The sequence below is a fragment of the Cydia pomonella genome, chromosome 20, assembly GCF_033807575.1.
Source record: "Cydia pomonella isolate Wapato2018A chromosome 20, ilCydPomo1, whole genome shotgun sequence".
NCBI lineage: Eukaryota > Metazoa > Arthropoda > Insecta > Lepidoptera > Tortricidae > Cydia > Cydia pomonella.
The window spans coordinates 9,139,802-9,159,730 of NC_084722.1; the positions used below are offsets into that span (position 1 = coordinate 9,139,802).

The window sequence follows — 19,929 nt, forward strand, 5'->3', positions numbered from 1 at the left end:
GAAACACCAAAACTCCTTAACACCGATTGACAACCTTATTAGATCTTCCCTAGAATCCATTCTAAATATACAACTTAGCGAGCATTCTTGGAACCAGGCGTCCCTGCCCATCAGATTCGGCGGGCTGGGTACGCGCAAAATTTCTAGTGTTGCTTTACCAGCGTTTCTATCTTCCGTCCATGGCACGTCCTCCCTCGTAGGAAAAATATTAAAGGCCTGCACTTTAAACTACGAGACGGCGTGCTTGACGGAGGCCAGAAACGCCTGGCTGACGGCTTTTCCGGGTCAAAATTTACCTTCAAAATTAAACATTCAACGTTGCTGGGACGACACGTTGTGCAAAATTAACTTTGATAAACTACTTTCCAGCTCAGTTGGTCCTACACGCGCGCGGCTCCTCGCAGCTGCAGAACTAGAATCCGGCCAGTGGCTGCATGCCTACCCCTCCCCCCCCCACCGGGACATATCTAGAGCCGGATACCCTCCGTTTAGCCGCAAGCCTTAGATTAGGAGTAAAGGTCTGCGCCCTCCACAGATGCCCCTGCGGCGCAACCGTCGACGTGCTTGGACACCACGGCCTTTGTTGTCAATTAAGTGCCGGTCGCCTCTCCAGGCACGCTGCCCTAAACGATATCATCCGCCGATCTCTTGCTACCGTCAACGCGCCGGCTATCCTTGAACCAAACGGCGTTTCGAGGGACGATGGCAAGAGACCGGACGGTATGACCCTGGTCCCATGGAAGATGGGTCGAGTGCTAGTCTGGGACGCCACATGCGTCGATACACTGGCACCGTCCCATCTACCAAGAACTTCGGCCAAGGCTGGGGCAGCTGCCGAGGCGGCTGAAACCAAAAAGGTTTTCAAATATCGAAGTCTCGGCCCCCAATACCACTTTGTGGCGTTTGGAGTCGAGACACTAGGGCCGTGGGGTCCAAGCGCCAAGATACTTTTTAAGGAAATGAGTAAAAGGCTCATAGACTCGACCGGTGACCAGAGAGCTGGCAGCTTTCTCTCGCAGCGCATTAGTATTGCCATTCAGCGAGGGAATGCTGCCAGCATCTTTGGCACAATGCCGCGGGGGCCTTATTTAGATATATTTTAATTTAGATTAGTTTTTACCATCTTGTTTTATTATGTGCTGTATGTTTCCCATTATATAAGAACTTAAAAGATTATTCTGTAACATTTGACCTCTTTGATAAGCAACTTGCATCTCCGTATTAAAGTAAATCATGTCAGCGTCACATATGTCATTTATGTCACTTGAGTTTTCATGAGTGATTTCCGTGCCGTGTTACTAAAATGGTTAATCCTAAAAGAAAACAATAAAAAAATGGATACAGAAAGATTCTTATTTCAGTTTCAAAGAAGATTCTTCTACAATATATTGCTCTAAATGTTACGTTCATTTACATCATAAAAGTATTTTCTGTTTTATTCTTTAGTATTATACCAAAATACAGTGGCGGTCAGCTAATTAGGGACACCGTTAATTTGTTTGTATGTATATCCAAAAGCCTGATTTCATTACTTTAACTTTGTCTCGTTAAGTGACAAATATTTATCGATAAGTCGATAAAACAGTTAGGTCAATCCCTCTGACAGTTTGATTTTTGCCATGAAGACTTCCGCTCATTGCTTATAATCCAAAAGAATTTATTGGGATATAATTCTGCCCTAAGATTTGTAGATGGAAACAACCCTATTAGAGTCACAGCAAAAAATGCCCGCAATTGACGAACTTCGATTTTAGCGGTTATAGCTATGTTATAGCCAGATATGTGTCAGATTGTCAATCATGTCAATGTCAAAAACTAAATGTGACAATACTAATAATGCTACTATTTTTTCTATTGTTGTCGAATTCATAATATATTTAACAATATAATACTGTATTGATACTTTTGTGTTTTCTCCTATATTCTCCTAATAAGGAGAAAATTCATGCTATCGTTATGGCAGAAGAATCAGCTGTATCAAGACCAGGTGAAGCAGCGCTTAAAAATATGCAGCTGTTGAAAAGAGAAAGCAGTGTCTTCAAAGTTCCTAAAGTGCCACAAAAAAGACAGGAAAAGAAACGAGCAACGGTTCTAGATGAAGAAGTGTACGTAGAGGTTAGAGAAAATGTGTTTTTGTGTTTTAAACCCAACAAAGGAAATTTAGGACCTTTGGGTCTCTCTTGTCACTCATATGGCCACAGAATAACCGTATTTTACTAACAAAACCCCTTGCTTCTCACATAATTTACAACCTTGATTGTTTTTGGGCTGTGTTATACGGTGACAAATTTAGATTAAAATTATATTTTGTAAATCAGAAATTTAGAATAATAAAACTTAGAAGGTGATTTTCTGCAATTATAGAGAAGCCATGTAAATAGTGCCATTCTACTACACTTTCATTGAAGTATTACTAGTTTGTTGAGTTGAACTTGAGTGTTTTAAGTCTAAATTAGAACAACTCCAGCTATTTTTTTAGTTAGATTGTCAGTTGTTTTAAGTCCCGAGTTGAGTCCTTTATTGAGTTTTTTAAGTGCAACTTAAAAGGACTTGAGTCTTTGAATAAATTTTATGTGTTTTTTTATACATAAAATACAAGGAAGATTTGTGCATAACCCATGAATTTAATGTAGAGAAAATGCCTTTTTGGAAAACTTTTGTACATAATTTGAGAGGTATCTTTAAAGGGCTCAAGTCTTTACAAAAGACTTAGGTGTCTATGAGGACTCAAGTCTCAACAAAAAAAAAACCTTAATGACTACTGTCTGAAAAACTGAGTCGAGTTTTAAAGCAGAGGACTTAAAGGACTTGAGTCTTAACCTACTCTAAGTATTACTTTTTGACTCATTAAATTTTAGGGTTTTCATGTACCTATTATATTGCCATGCTTTTAAATTGAAAATTTTAAGATTATTGCTATATCACAAAAAAATTTCCAAAAGTGTAGGAAAAATTTATGGGAGATAGGGCACTGGAAAACAAAATATATCATGGTTTTGATCAGAATGCATGTGAATTCCCATCCCATCCCATACTGCAATCCCCACTCCCACCTTAAAGGCCCCATCTTAAAGGCCGCAGCTCATCTTAAAACTTGTGTACTCCCCATCTATAAAGGCTGGCAATGCACTTGCAGTGCACAATCCGGCAATGCACAATCCATCTGGTGTTGCAGGTGTCCATGGGCGACGGCAATTGCTTATCAGGCGATTTGTCTCCTTATTTGCCTCCTAAGTCATAAAAAAAGTAAAGAAAAAGAATTGCCATATTTTACGACAATACAGTATGCATATGCATGTGCACGTCTACACACACGCATCCGGCGTGCACAGGCCTTTATTGAGTCAAGAGTATTATTACACACTTAACATATAGCCTTTTGAGTTGTGGGTGCAACTGTTATATTTATAAATTAATATTTGGGTTTTATTATTTATTACAATGTAAAATTTCACTTTTATATTTTAGGGCATTGCCAAGATAATCCAAAGAGACTTTTTCCCGGACCTAGAGAAGCTGAAAGCTCAGAATGAATACCTGGAAGCCTCGGAGAACAAGGACTATACACGACTGCGAGAGCTCACACGCAAGTACAGTGGGCAGAGGCCGCCAACTGAACCTTGTAAGTTATAGGTATTTTCAGAAAAAAATACGTGAATTGTTACACACACACCTACATAAAACCCTAATAGTAAAACTTTAGTGAATGAATGTGATGCACTTAGCATAATATTGAAGAACAATTTTTAGCCTAATGTACAGTTTGCAGTTATATGAGATTGCTATTAGTAGGATAGAACACTAATTTCAAAACAGATTTATTTGTGTGTGTACAACTCAACTCTATATATACATAATTATATGCATGTGGATGGTAGTGAAGTACCTAACCATAAAAAAACTCTTATTTTATATGGAATTCAAAATTTAAAAACATTTTTTGTTTTAATTTGCCCCCCTGGTGAATTAAAACCTATCTAAGAGCCATTACTGGTATCACAACTCCATTACAGACATCTGCAACTAAAATGTTTGATTTATTCTGGACGCAATAGTTATTTGTTTTAAAAGGGGGCAAAGTTGCTAATATTGATACCCGAGCTAGCAAAAGTATAAAAAAAAGAATGAAAGAAGAAAAGTAGAATTCGAGCAATGCAAGAGCCTCTATGATTTATGAGCTGGTGTGGTGAAAATAAACATTCAGGATAAGCAACGGAATATCACACTGTACAACTTATTCACCACTTACCACAGTCAGTTGGTAAAGAAGTTGCGTGGTGAATTTCTAGTCTAAATTGGCTGAGTTTTGGGAGCTAAAACTAGTTTATAATGTATATTAGATTTTTATCGCGGTCGCGTTTTTATCACCGCACCTCCCGCCAGCAAAGAAACAAAGTTCATCCTCACTTTTTCAACACATGGCAAACCAAGAACAAGCGGGCATCTCGCTCGTTTTTGCCCAGAACGTGCAAGTTGCGTGCGTGTTGTGCAATAAGCTACCTTCTGAGGTGTGTCCCTTGCGCTATGACATGGGGGTTTTCAAGAACCAGGTAGATATTTAGGGTTCTCAAAGGTTGGCAACGCATAAGTGACTTCTCCGATGTTGCTTATGTCCATGGGTGGCGAAGACTGCTTCCCATCAGGCAGCTCGTTTGCTGCCTATTACATAAAAAAAAGCCTGCAACCAATCCGTAGCTGATCATAATAACTTCATACCAACCACCTCCATATACCGGTTTCAGACAACTCCCCAGCCACATTTGACACCCCTGACATAAACCACCAGCGCTCTCCGCCCAGAGAGCAAAGCACTGAACGCGCGCCAGAAAAGCCCAGGGATGTCACCGACAAGCACTCGCTGGACTCGTTCCTCGCGGCGCACACTAGTGAGGACAATGCCAGCTACGACCGCGTTATAGCCTTGGAACAGGTAAACATTTCAATTATTGACCTAGTGTTCAGTTACGCCTTAATAATATACTTTCTGTATTCACTGTGGCAACACCATGTCACAGTTGACATTCAAATATTCAAAAGACAAACTGTTGCCCTGTCATACAGTTGACAGAGCCAGTGTGTCACGAACCTACCACTAGATCACATCGTTCCGCTATTCTCGTTATTATTTTCGCGTTGACCCAAAGCACTACTACCAGTAACATTATTAGCACATATTTAGTATCAGTGTTGTGTAGCCGAAGGACGCCGTGCACATCCGTGAAGTGGAAAATCCGAGGTCTAAGTTGGATGACTCAAGGTAACGGTTCTAAGCTTACTTCTAGCTTGCGACAAAGGACAGCCGGAATCGCCACCAGCGGTCTTCAGCGGCGACCGACGATTTCACTCCACAACTCCCGGACTGGAAGGTAACTTCGCCCTACACTGTTCTTTTACACTCAAGCTCAACTCAGTAATTTAATTTTATCGCAACACAACTTTCTTGCTCAACCGACCCCTAAATTTCATTCCCTATCGCCCCCCTTTTTCGAATTACAGTCCACTCTCTCGCTATTGAACATTTTGGCCTTCGATCCGCATAGTTTGATAAAGTACCTATGGTTTGTCGTTTCTCGTTTTATAGTTGCTTACTCAAATTTGTTTTGTCATCTTTTGCATTAAAAATTTAGGGTAGACTTATTAAAAAGTTCGAGGGTAAGCAAGAAAGTTGGTCGTGTAGTGGTGCTTTAATAAAATCATTCGGTCACTTGTTAATATTGCTGGCAACGTTTTTGATAGTTGTCAAGTATCAACTGTCAGCTGTCAGTGTCAGTCATTGAAGTGTAAGCTAAGGTTATGTTGTATGTCTATGAAGCTAAGTGAATTGCAGTTTGTTTTGAAGTTTTTTTTGTTTAATAATCGCAGTGTTTTGTGTTTATTAACATGTCGCACGGTGATAAATCTGTCGAGAAAGAGGATGGTGTAGACACGGTAATGATTGCTCGTGACTATCAAGTGATGAGAATAGAGTATTTACAGATGCTATCGGATTCGGAATTAGCTTTATGTGACGAGAATGAATTGTGTACAATTGCAAAGAACTTTCATGAAGCACAAATAAGGCTTCTAAGCAATGCTCCGCGAAGCGAGCACCGCGAGATTTGCTCCCATACCGCGATGTTCGACTCGAAAGTTAGGGCAGTGAGATCGCGATTGCAGAATGGAAAGCAATCTTTCGCTGGGGCTTCGGCAGGTTCGGGGGCACCACAGCCAGTCTTGCCAAAGTTGCCAAAATTACAAATTAAAGCTTTCGATGGTAAAATTGAAAATTGGGTAACCTTTATACAATTGTTTAACTCGTTAGTAGATAAGCGAACAGACATTGCCCCTGTAGAAAAGTTACACTATTTGCTATCGAGTGTGCAGAATGAGGCGTACGACCTTATAAAGAATTATCCTGTGACCGATGATAATTATAAGGTTGCATATGAAGCGCTGTACAAGCAATATAATAAAATTAGATTAATTGCAACTACATACTATGACAAACTTATACATTGTGAGCCAGTGAAAGCGTCTCGGGCTAGTGACTTACAACGGGTTCATAGGGTTTTTACTGAAAACTTATCGATTTTGAAGGGTTTTGATTTGCCGGACAAAAATTTCTTACTTTTACAATTACTGTGGTCGAAGTTGGATAGGAACACGAAGGAGCAGTTTGAGCTGGAGCATGACTCTGATGATATCCCAGAATATAGTAAGTTGCAGGATTTTATTGAAAGACGACACCGAGCGCTAGATGCTGCTGGGTCAATGGGATTTGTTGCTAGTACTCCTCAGCCTAGTAGTAGTAAGTCTTCGAGTAAGCCAAAAATGGCCTTAGTAGTCTCCGCTCCAATATGTGTGATCTGTGGGCAGGCTCATAGCCTTACATCATGTCCAACTTTTCTTAAATATGACCCCGCTGCTCGATTCAAGTGTGTTAAAGAGAACAAGTTGTGTATTCTGTGTTTGTCGGGGTCTCATTCTGTCAAGACCTGCAAGTCAAAACAGCGGTGTGAGCAGTGTCGGTTCTCCCATCATACGCTGTTACATTTTAATAAGGCAAATGTGCCTGTTTCCCCGGCAGTAGGTGTAAATAACTCGCCACCTCCATCAGACACATCAAGTCCGCTGGCAATGGTAGCAAGTAATGTTGCGGCTTCTTCTTTATTCTCAACTGCCAAGGTTTTGGTGAGAAATGCCCAAGGTGACTTAGTAGCGGTAAGGGCTTTGCTTGACTGTGCCAGTGGTTGCAACTTTTTAAGCGAAGCATGTGCACAAAAGCTTGGTCTTCGGGCAGAATATGGGAAGCATTCTGTGACTGGTATCGGTGAAGTGGAGGCTAGGCCCGGTGGCACATTGTCATGTACCGTTTCGCCAAGCCATGGAAGTTCTGATATCTCTATTTCATTGGAGGCTTATTTGTTGCCAAAAATCTGTCCAGAAATGCCAACGGAACAGATTGATGTCTCCTCATGGCAACATATTAGGGGCTTGGAATTAGCCGACCCCTATTGGCACATTCCAGGGCCTGTTGACTTGCTCCTGAATGTCAACATTTTCGCTTCCTCGTTGCGCCCCGGTTTAATCCGTGGGGCCCCTGGCCAGGCGACTGCCCTAAACACCATTTTCGGGTGGATTTTGATGGGTGACGCGGGTGACGGTGCTACGGAGATTTGTCGGTCTCGGTTCCGTGGCAACAGCTGTCAACTGGTCGTGGGCAAGTTGTCAATTGACGACTCTATTAAGAAGTTCTGGGAGTTGGAAGATGTCAGCTCCCCGAACACTGTCATTTTGTCGAAGGAGGATCAGTTGTGCGAGGAATATTTTCTCGCTAACTTTCGTCGCACAGAAGAAGGTAGATTTGTCGTTCCTCTACCTTTTACTGACACTTCCAACAAACCCACTTTCTCGGGCTCTCGGGCCATCGCTCTTAAGAGATTTTCGTCGTTAGAGCGGAAGTTATTGAGTAACTCCGATTTTTACAAAAATTATGTAGCCTTTATGAAGGACTACGAAAGCTGTCGCCACCTTGAGGAATGTGACCCCCCGAAGGTGGATGTGGGGAAGTTCTTCTACATTCCCCATCATGGAGTGTTGAGGCCCTCGTCGACCAGCACTCCTCTCCGGGTCGTATTTGACGCCAGTGCCAAGGACAGCCGAGGCATCTCTCTAAATGACGCGCTACTGCCAGGGCAGAAGCTGCAAAACAACATCTTCCACTTGCTCCTTCGTTTTCGTTGGCATAGTGTTGTCTTCACGGCCGACGTCAAGCAAATGTATAGGCAGATTTTAGTGTCCCCGGAAGATGCTGAATATCAGCGTATCCTCTGGCGTCCGTCTGTCAATGAGCCTGTCCGGGACTATCGACTGCTGACCGTTACATACGGCGTTTCGTCCGCTCCTTACCAAGCTCTCCGAACAATCGCTCAATTGGCCAAGGAATCGGTAGCAGAATACCCTTCCGGTTCAACAGTTCTAGACCGCGACATCTATGTCGATGATGTGGTGTCTGGAGCTGATTCTGTTGAAGAAGCTCGGAGGCTTCGGTCAGAGTTGTCGACAATATTAGCTTCTGGTGGTTTCCATTTACGGAAGTGGACGTCGAACCAACAGGAGTTCTTCGATGGTGTCCCCACCTCAGACCTGTATTCTGAGAACTTTCGGGAGTTTAACTCCATTGGGGACATTTCCCTAAAAATTCTTGGCCTCTCGTGGTTACCTCAAGGGGACGACTTTACCTTTCAGGTGGCTGTCGAAGATCGTCGGTGCACTAAACGTACCATTCTCTCGGAGATTGCTCGGATCTTCGACCCTCTAGGCCTTCTATCACCAGTAACATTCTTCGCGAAATATCTTATGCAGTTGCTCTGGGTCTCAGGTGTCTCGTGGGATGACGACGCGCCAGAGAACCTTGCCTCCGACTGGCAAGAGTTCAAAGCGCAGCTGCCCTCGTTGAGATCCGTGTCAGTCCCGCGCCGAATGGTCAAGGATTTTGTCTCGCTCGAAGTCCACGGGTTCTGCGATGCCTCAGAGCGAGGATTTTGCGCGGTGATCTACATTCGAACGTCGGGTGAGAACGGAACGCGGTACGTCCAGCTGGTTTGTGGTAAATCTAAAGTGGCCCCTCTTCGTAAGTTGTCCATACCACGTTTGGAATTGCTGGCCGCAGTTCTGCTTGCAGATTTAGTAGCGTCGGTCGCAGAGGCTCTAGAGCCTCTCCACAAAATTGATAAGGTTTATGCATGGTCTGATTCCAGCGTTGCGTTGACTTGGATAAAGTCTTGCCCCTCCAAGTGGAAAACCTTCGTGGCTAACCGGGTAAGTCACATCCAGGAGATTATCCCTCCTGATTGTTGGCGACACGTTAGGACTGGCGACAATCCAGCCGACTGTGGGTCGCGAGGGCTTTTGCCGGACGACCTGGTCCACCATAGTAACTGGTGGAAGGGTCCATCTTGGCTCGTGCTGGACAAGTCTGACTGGCCTAAACCAACGTTGTCAGTCGACGTGGATGTCCTACACGAAGAGCGCAAGGTGATTGTCCTCTCCGTCTCAGTGCAGGAGACGTGGACTGACAATTTAATAAACAAATTCTCGGCGCTGAGGACACTCCAACGTGTCCTCGCATATTGTCGTCGTTTCGTGCACAACGTGAGAAATAAAAGGACGTCTAACAACCTGTTGGATGGCCCTTTAACACCCCTGGGAATAAAACAGGCTCTAATGTTTCTCGTGGGCTTTGTGCAACAATGCCATTTTGCTTCGGAGATCGAGAAGGTGAAGAACAATCTTTCGAACTCCCTCCCGAAGTCATTCAAAAAACTGTCCCCATTCCTCGATGACGCGGGTCTCTTGAGGGTGGGCGGACGCCTGTCGCGAACCTCTCTCGAGTTTGATGTTAAACATCCCCTTTTACTACCTCGCGACAGTCGGCTAACCTCCCTTTTGATTGACGAGTATCATAAGCGTTTCATGCATCCAGGCGTCCAAACGCTTCAGAATTTGCTATCGCAGCATTTCTGGATACTGTCCCCGAAGCGAGCTATCTACGCAGTCACGTCGAAATGCATGAAATGCTTCCGTGTCCGACCACTCGGTGCTCCAGCGCCCTTCATGGGTGATTTGCCATCTTATAGGGTGGCTCAGCTCAAGGCGTTCTTGAGTGCTGCTGTCGACTTCGGAGGACCTTTCGACATAGCCCTGGGTCGCGGACGGGGAATCAAAACTTACAAGGGTTATATTTGCGTCTTCGTCTGCACCTCGACAAAGGCCATACACACGGAGCTCGTCACTGAACTGTCCTCAGACGCGTTTCTCGCCGCGCTTCGACGCTTCGTCGCACGTCGTGGTCGGTGTAATAGATTGGTGTCCGACCAGGGGAAGAATTTCGTCGGTGCGAGCAACATTTTGCAACGTCTAGTAGGAGATGCTGCTACGCATAGCGAGATTAAATTCGAATTTAATCCGCCAGGCAGCCCTCACTTTTCAGGTCTCGCGGAGGCCGGTATCAAGGCTTTACTCAACTCGAGGCCACTCACTCCACTCAGCACTGATCCCAACGACCTGTCGGCCTTGACACCGGGTCATTTCCTCACCACGGAACCCTTATCGGTCGTGCCTGAGGAAGACTTCTCAGACGTTCGGGTTAGCCCTCTCCAACGCTGGAAGTTGCTTCAGAAGATGCACCAGGACTTCTGGAACAAATGGTCGAAGGAGTATATGCATACTCTCCAGCAGCGGATGAAGTGGCATGACAGACATCCTAACGTCGAAGTTGGCGCACTTGTGCTCGTTGTGAACGAGCAGACGAGCCCAATGAAGTGGCCACTGGGTCGCATTATCGATACACATCCCGGGTCCGACGGGATCTGTCGTGTGGTTACTGTGCGCACTGCCACAGGGTTGTACAAACGACCTGTGGTCAAGCTGTGTCCACTACCTGCGTAGTCACTTTAGTGCGCTACATTTGTGTTGTCCATTCCTCGTTTAGTTTTAATATTATCGCACTCGTTCCACTTCCATTGTTCTTTCTCGCTTAGTCAAAATACTAGTGTATTTTGGTGGGCGGAATGTTCAGTTACGCCTTAATAATATACTTTCTGTATTCACTGTGGCAACACCATGTCACAGTTGACATTCAAATATTCAAAAGACAAACTGTTGCCCTGTCATACAGTTGACAGAGCCAGTGTGTCACGAACCTACCACTAGATCACATCGTTCCGCTATTCTCGTTATTATTTTCGCGTTGACCCAAAGCACTACTACCAGTAACATTATTAGCACATATTTAGTATCAGTGTTGTGTAGCCGAAGGACGCCGTGCACATCCGTGAAGTGGAAAATCCGAGGTCTAAGTTGGATGACTCAAGGTAACGGTTCTAAGCTTACTTCTAGCTTGCGACAAAGGACAGCCGGAATCGCCACCAGCGGTCTTCAGCGGCGACCGACGATTTCACTCCACAACTCCCGGACTGGAAGGTAACTTCGCCCTACACTGTTCTTTTACACTCAAGCTCAACTCAGTAATTTAATTTTATCGCAACACAACTTTCTTGCTCAACCGACCCCTAAATTTCATTCCCTATCGCCCCCCTTTTTCGAATTACAGTCCACTCTCTCGCTATTGAACACCTAGCGAAAATGAATGTCTCTGTTTTAGCTTGAGCGAAAATGCTTTCTGTCTGTCCGGAATTCCGTATTTTCTCCTTTACAGGTCGCATTTCTCAACCGATTCTCGTGAAATTTTATAAGCAAGTTCGATAGATATTAATTTCGTGGGGTAGTGGTAGTACCCACGTTTAACGTATTAAAAAACAAAGTGGTCCATTTTATGTTCACCCATTGCGATTGGACTTTAATAGCTGTCGAATTCTCATGAAAAGATAGCATGCATATTGCATAGATAATAAATTGTTTTCGCATTTGTGTTTGCGATATACGTAAACCATTCATATGCTGGAAAGTGGATCCATGTCAGTAGATATGCGCTGTAATTAATAATTAATTATAATTCAATAATTACTCCACTGATCCACGTTCCGATACGAAAGGTTAATATGGATAGGTTTTTAAAAAAACTGATCCTAACGGAATACTGTTTCCCACAGAAGAAAAAGGCAGCTAAGATAGGCCCGGCGCTGGCGGCCGAGGCCGAGTCCCGAGAGAAGGCCGACCTCGCGCTCGCCCTGCCGACCGTCGAGCAGCAGGCCGACCAGACCGAACGCCCGCTGGAGGTAATTATTTATGGCATATGACATATGTAAAGAGAAGGTTGATGAACCTGACCCAACGAACCTAGAAAGGTCATCTACACTATGAAATTATGAAGCATTGCATTTATTTCCTCATTTTCAGAAGTAGAAGTAAGTATATGAATAAGCTGCATGCAACTTTTTTTGCGTCCGGCATGTTCGCGGCGGCGGGCGTGCCGGGGTTCCACGCAATTTTACGCACCGGAATTTGATCATTGATGCGAAGAGTACCGGGTAGCATCAACAGCATCTTGAGCATACTTGCTGAACGTGTAGATTGCCCGATAATGCGATATTGGGACAAGATGCATGCTCCAGTGGGCGCCTCTCCCCGGAGATATTAGGTTAAGGTTTTACTAACACTAGTTGTTAGTAAATTGTACAGTGTTGCAGTTGTAAGTTTATTGTGTGTATAATACTAACAAATTATGGAATCAGAGTCCGAAATAAATATTTTTTAATTTAATTTTTACTTTTTAAGCGTAGTGGAAGCCCTTGCTTTATAAATATTAAAATATGTAAATATTTTCAGTTGGACACCTGGCGCTACACGGCCCGCAACCACATAATGTACGTGCCCGCCGGCGCCGGGTCGCAGCGGCCGCCGCCGAAGCCCGCGCTGCGGCGCCACAACACGCGCCTGCGCGCCGCGCCCTTCGACCCCGCCCGCAGCCGGGCGCACATCGCCGCGCTCGCCCGGGACCAGGTATCCCCCAGTATATAGCTCTTCAAGTGGCATACGTCGTTTTTGAGTTGTTGGAATTTAGATTTTATTTCAATTAATCATATTTGAAATTTAAATGACGTAATCGGTCGGGCGCCGACGGCCTACCACTCCAACGGATAGAGAAGGGATCGTCAATGTTGGGCCCATCGCATTTCCTACAGTACAGACTATAACATATAATACGTTCGCATTTTATTACGGAAACAGACGTAATATTGGGTGTAAATGAATCTGGAAGTATAATTACATAATAAAAAGACATTATGTTGTTCGTTTCCGTAATTTAATGTATTTATTAACAAAAGCTTTGTAGTCGTCAACATCTTTAATAGCTAAACTCCACCTAAACCGTGAGGGTTTTTCATCAAGGAGTTTATATTGACTTTATACTAAATTTTATGGTGGGTAGCCAAGTCTTTATTCTAGTTTGACACCAACTGCCACTGTCTGTCATAGCTGATATACGTGCATTTCGATATAAATACCACGGACTTATAAGATTAACCGAAGTCAAGGTGGGCCGTTGCATCTCTTTCTAATTAGGGTGACCATAAATTATATGTGTAATATATAGTTTGGCCAGTAGGATAACGTGGAATATATAGTTTGGCCAAGATCTTTTCTCATTTGTGCATAGTCAGAGAGAATCTTACTGTCTTTTTGCTGTGCTAGTATTATGGCCCCTGAAAAGGGATGGATATAGTTTATTCTCTTCTGTAAAACGCTTCACAAAATCTTACTTAATTTAGTCGTCCTAAAAGCTGTTACTGATAGCTGATAGGCGTACCGGACCGCCACCATGATCGATCGTGAGGAAGGTGGTCCGCCGTAACTTATGTCGATATTCGTTCTCGCTTACACATACTAATAACTGGGGCCCTACCGCAAAAACCGAAATTCACAAATTGCGGGCATCTTTCTCTTTTACTCTCACTAAGACGTAATAAGAGTGACAGAGAAAAACGCCCGTAATTGATGAACTTCGATTTTCGCGGTTATAACCCTGGATTCCATGTGGATGAGATAAATATTTTCTAATTAAATAACTTAAGGTGTTACGATGCCGGACATGTGTTTGAAAATTAATAAATGGCGGCCGTTAGCCGCCACTGTCGAACTCAAAAATGGTCACGATTTTTCATTTGTAGTCTGCCTCTTTCGCACTCATGGTATGTTCATATGCGAGATGGCTTACGTTTTGCACATCGCAACTATCTTTAATTCTTTAAGCGTCATCTACTCATCGTAGATCTGTGATTGCAACTAGTTTTCAAATTTGCCGCCATTTTCTACTGACGGAAATGCGTGTCCAACCTATATCGAATCGACTAGGTATATATAAATAGTTAGTAAAACCGTTTCGGACTTTGGATTTCAATTTTGGCAATTAATTATTCTGTAATAGCTATCATTCCACCGATTTAATCATGCCGAAATATTATTTATATCTAATTAGATAAACTTACTTAAGTACTTAATAAGAATTGTGTAAAACTGATTCACATCGTGCCGACATCATGGTCACCCTAATGAGTTTGACAATTATCGTCTTGTATTTTTATCGTAAAATTGAATTATTGTGGTTCACCTGTGAAAATATATACCACAATCAGCAAAAGTTTCACTTCTACAACCTGCCACACAACATCTTTTACCCATTTTATGAATATTGCGCAATTAAATGCTGAGCTCCACCATTCACGTGTTATGGAAATATCTCGAAAATATGTCATCAAGTTGGGGATACCAATTAATATTCAAAGTTTCTACAATGTCTACCATATTAAAATTATGTTTTTTTTTGTTATGCACATGCTTGGTTTAATCAGTTAATAATATTGACATCATAATTATTTACAAATTACTTAAAAGATTTGAGAACCGCACTCTGTATATAGCACTAAAATAGTATAAGAAAGTATTTAATTTCAGTAGTATAGTGATATAAATACTAGAGTCTGACTAACCAAATATTTTTGACAGGTATTTTAATGTTGTATCACCAATTGTCTATGATTTAAAAAAAGCTAAAAGTCTGTTGTCAATTTATGTCATTCACTCAAATTGTTCGCGGTTTATAAGGGGTTTATTTTAATATTACTAATGACTTTACCGAGTGAGGTCCGCAAACTATTATTTAAGCTCATAAATAAATAATTACGATAATGTGCGAAGTCGACGTGAAGCGTTGAATAACGAAAAACTGCAATGTTTACAAGTCGTAAACAATTTAGTAGGTTGGTGCTCTATTACTATTTTGATACTTTAAGTACTAGTTCTGACATTTACCTATAACTTTGATTAAGTACGTGAATTTATTAATACCTGAATCTCATGAACAGGACAAGTGTGTAAAGAAACGGACACTGAAAACTAATATTTAGAAGAAATCTGTGGAATGACTGGTCAGTAGTAAATTGATATAAAAATATTAAATATATAAAAATATCTTGGCGAAACATGTCTATATATGTATGTCTTTGTATTTTACTTAGAAGTAGAAATTACGTGAGCAGACTTTGAGTGCACGTCAACGTATATTAACTTATTTCATTAGGTACCTTACTTGTGCACAGAAAATCAATAATATTTTCTAGTATCAAAACTATAATTCCTACTACACAAAGTGTGACCAGCCCAAGATTTTTTGAATTTCCCGCCAAAATATTGTGTAATATTTCAATAGCCAGACTCTACCACAATGGACACAATGGTATATTTTTAACATTGGCAACATGTGCGAGTGAGACACCGCGCCCCACTTTTGCTATCTCAAGTGGACCGTTTTCTCTAGTCTGGTAAGAACACCTTTCTGCCTCCGTGATAAGGTTCAATTTACTATAACAAAAAAAGGTTAGAGTGTGCTCCATTTTATATCTCCATGATAAATACAGTATCATTTATTATATATTTCCTCCTTTTAAATTACAAACCCTAAAATACCTAAAAAAAAATTGAAAATGCCTAAAATACGTAGTTTAGAAAAATATTTACTTGACTTTGCATTTTGATTTAAAGTTAGGAGATTTAAATGTATTCTGCGGTGGTATCATGGTTCCATTTTTATCACTTGTCACTATGCCTGTCACTATCGCGCTCATATACTTGTTAGAACGTGACAGGTATGGTGACAAAATAAATGATAAAGTGCCGACCATCTTAGCCCTACAAAACAGGACAATATTATTATTATTATACTCCTTTATAAAACGAAACGCATCCATCTTTTTTCTTCTGTCAAATATTTGCGAGCAACGCCAACCTTAAATAAACCTTATTTCGTTGAAAGTGAAGTTTTACAAATGGTCATTTAACAATCTGGTCGCTCTCATTAGAAAATATAATGAACTACAAACAAGATCAAAACGTTACTTTATCTTATACCTTTAAGCGAGCAATTCTTGTATATATATAAATATATATATTTCTGTGATCTCGGAAACGGCTCTAACGATTTCGCTGAAATTTGGTATATGGGGGTTTTTGGGGGTATACAATCTATCTAGATTAGTCTTATGTTTGGGAAAACGCGTGTTTTCCAGTTTCATGCGTTTTTCTTTCGACGCAGAATATGGTCGCTAATTTCGTGTTGCCGGCCACTGTCCGTCTGGTCCAGCGGGTTAAAACGCGGACTGCTAAACGAGTGTTACGGGTTCGAATCTCGCCCGGTGATTAACTTTTGTTTTTTTTTTTTTTATTTGTTCAAGTTTATACCTATATATTTTTTATCGTTTTAGACAAGTTTAATTTAGTAAAAAAATGTAGTTAAGATTATTATTAATACCTATAGACCACCATATTACAATAAATAGTTATAACCGAGCAAAGCTCGGTCGCCCAGGTACTATTACTTATATGAGAAAGTGATTCTAGTTTTTTTTACACGCCAAAATGTGTAATTTTTTTTACGGAATAGTATGTATAGTATATGTTTTTCTTGCCAGTTTTATGTTTTTACTGCAGGATTGCTCATCATTCCCGTTTTATTCCGTGATTCAGTTTTTACAATCGTAATCTAGGGATTATGACGATTAATAAGAGGTTCGTTTCAATCAAATACGCTCCAGTTTGTTGTGGCCCCTAGTGCCTTAACACAATCGACGGTCTCCTTTGACTAACTTCTGCTGGCTGCTGCTCCATTTTTTACCTTCCTATACCAGGGGTTGGCAACCCGCGGCTAGCGAGCCGCATGTGGCTCTTCGCAGGTGCAATTGCGGCTCTTTAAGCCATCCTTAAATTAATCCTTGACAGTTCCTACACCACTGAAAACAGCATTTACGGCTCTTTGAGCTTCCTAAAACTGGTGATTTCTAATGCAGTTGGGTCTGCCTTTCAAAAGTTTGCCGACCCCTGTCCTATATAATGAAATGGTTCTTACATGAAACTGAGTCCGAGTCGGTACCGAGCCCTTGGCTCGACATCTCGAGTGAGGTCTAGTTCTGCGGCTATTTAGAGCGTAAGATCAAATTAGCCTCGAAAAAGCTCGGAGTGCCCAAAAGATCGAGAAAGTATTTCTCACCGACGTAGGCGGTGGGCCTACAGATTTACACGGCGCAGATTCGCCCACATATGGAATATTGTTCTCATCTCTGGGCACCCCAGTACCAGCTTCTGCTTCTGGACCGCGTCCCTCGAATTGTCGGTTGCCAGCATATTTGCCACCTTTTACCAGTGGTAACTACTGGGAAATAATATTTCCAGTAGTTACCACCAAACCAGTGGTAAAAGGTGGGAAAAAAATCCCAGTAGTTACCACTGGTAACAATTTGGTGGTAAGTAGTGGAATAACCCGTGAAATTCGGCGGAACTTGCTGCGGACTCTTAACTCTTGCCGCTTCTTCCCGCCATCGCTCTGCGCGACAACATTTCCATCTTCACCACTTAGATGGTTGGCAGTCCTCAACTGGATTCTCCAAAAACTTCCTGCCTCGAACGGCTAATTCGTCCGCGGTATTTTCGGACCGATACGACCTTTAAACCTTCATGAAAAGAGTCGGCAACACACTCGCAACCCCTCTGGTGTTGCAGGTGTCCATGGGCGGCGGTAATTGTTTAGACCGGTTGTAGTTGTCCGGTGTTTTCGCCGGAAACCGGACCGGGTTGCTCGACTACGTCCAGTAGTAGATACCTATGTGGCTATCGACAGCTACACTTAAGAAAACGAGACATCGGCGCCGAGCCTAGCGAAAATATCAGTCGTTTACAACCGGCCTTAATCGTTTGCCTCTGATCTTATAAAAACTACCAAATCGTGTTCATTTTCAGGACGCGACCGCCCTTGGCAAGATCGGCGTGGACGGCGCGGCGCAAGACCATTCGCTGGTCCCGCCGCCCTCGCCCGCGCCGGGCGCCGGGCCCGACGCCTCGCCGCTCATGACGTGGGGCGAGATCGAGGGCACGCCCTTCCGCCTCGACGGCGGCGACACGCCGCTCCCGCAGTCAGTATTATTATAGACAAAACGGGACTTTCTTAATGATAGCGTTGGAAATAGCGAGGATAAACGCTAGGTGACGTAATTATTTGGTTAATAATAAATAGTTAATTTCAGCGTCGGATGTGGAGCGGCGTACCGCATGCTGGACACGGGCGCGCGCGAGCGCATCGCGCTGCAGCTCGCCGAGCGCGCCGCGCGCCGCCGCCGCCCCACCACGCCCCGCGCGGCGCCGCCCACGCCCAGGTATACATAACGACATGCATAAACAGGACTGACGGACCTATAGTCGTTACATTTGTATCGGGCCCCGAGCGACTAATCCTTTGTCTATGGTTAAGTGAAACCGCGCGTGCCACTACTTGCAAAAAAAGGGTCCGGTCACTTTAACCGGTTATTGAATTACTCCTATGGTAATTGAAATAAGATTCAAAATTAACAAATGGAAAAATAATTTGCGATTTTTTGTGTGGTCCCTATACGGTTACTGAGTGCCGGCGAGTCGAACGCTACCGAACCAAATATATCTAAAATATGTCCTCGATATGCGTAACAAAGGCGCGTTATCGGAGAGCACACCTACACTGTTTTTTTTGAGCGGTGGACTAGCCCGCGCTCTGGTGCCAATTAGAATTATACGACCCTTTTTTTGCCACTCGAGGCCAGCTTCAAATCGAACGACTATATTTACGACCGCACGGACAACTAACCGAAGACGTGTCCAGTTTCAGATCGAACACGGAGCGCCTGGCCAGCATGTCGCCGGCCGCGCGGCGCCTCGCCACCAAGCACCTGCTGTCGCCGCGATCCCGGCTCGCCCCCCGCGGCGTCGGCGTCCACCGCCCCGCGTCCGGGCCCGCCCCCGCCCCCGCCGCCGCCGCCGCCGCCCCCGCCCCCGCCACCGACCCTCGCACCCCCCTGCTCCAGCCGGCCGCCGCTCAACCCCAAACCGACAACCTGACGGATAACCTTCTTCAGATTCATTTGGAGAAGAGATCGAGATTAAAAGCGCAAGATTTCTTCAAGTAGCGAAGGCCCTTCTCGGCATTCTCAGAGACTAAAGTGGATATGAGACGGTGTGACGATGACAGTGTCTTTCTCGCGGTCTTATAAAGTGACGTTTATTTCATCAAGTCGATGTAAGCCTGCAGTGTTAAGTGTGTCACTGTTAACGCATGCATTTTTATGTAAGCGTTACATATTAAAACTGCCAAAATCAAAAGGATGTTAAAATAAAGTGTTAAAGGGTTCTTTCTACTATCGACATACAGAATCGGTGGAAAATTACAATGAAACATTAAATTATTAATATTTATATGATCTTCTCTTTTTATAATAAATAACTTACATTAAACTAACACCAGAATAAAGACTAAATCACAAAGTTAAATAAAGTCGGTTCGAGCAAGTACATCCATTAGAACTATAGCGCCTACCCTAGATGTATAATTGTCACTTTTTAAGACATTTTATTTCTTTAAATTAACACATTTCACAAAAAGCTGTTAATATAATTGCTATAGAAGTTTGTGAC

At 43.0% G+C, this 19,929-nt stretch overlaps 1 protein-coding gene across 1 annotated transcript; it reads left to right on the plus strand.

The window, feature by feature from the left end:
- The first annotated feature begins 1,807 nt into the window (after window positions 1-1,807).
- Window positions 1,808-19,710, plus strand: LOC133529100 (splicing factor ESS-2 homolog). Its single transcript, XM_061866719.1, has 8 exons — window positions 1,808-2,115; window positions 3,469-3,622; window positions 4,743-4,930; window positions 12,093-12,218; window positions 12,769-12,942; window positions 18,229-18,401; window positions 18,513-18,641; window positions 19,121-19,710. The coding sequence occupies exons 1-8, from the start codon at window positions 1,957-1,959 to the stop codon at window positions 19,422-19,424; spliced, it is 1,407 nt and encodes a 468-aa protein (XP_061722703.1). The 5' UTR covers window positions 1,808-1,956; the 3' UTR covers window positions 19,425-19,710.
- The last annotated feature ends 219 nt before the right edge of the window (window positions 19,711-19,929 follow it).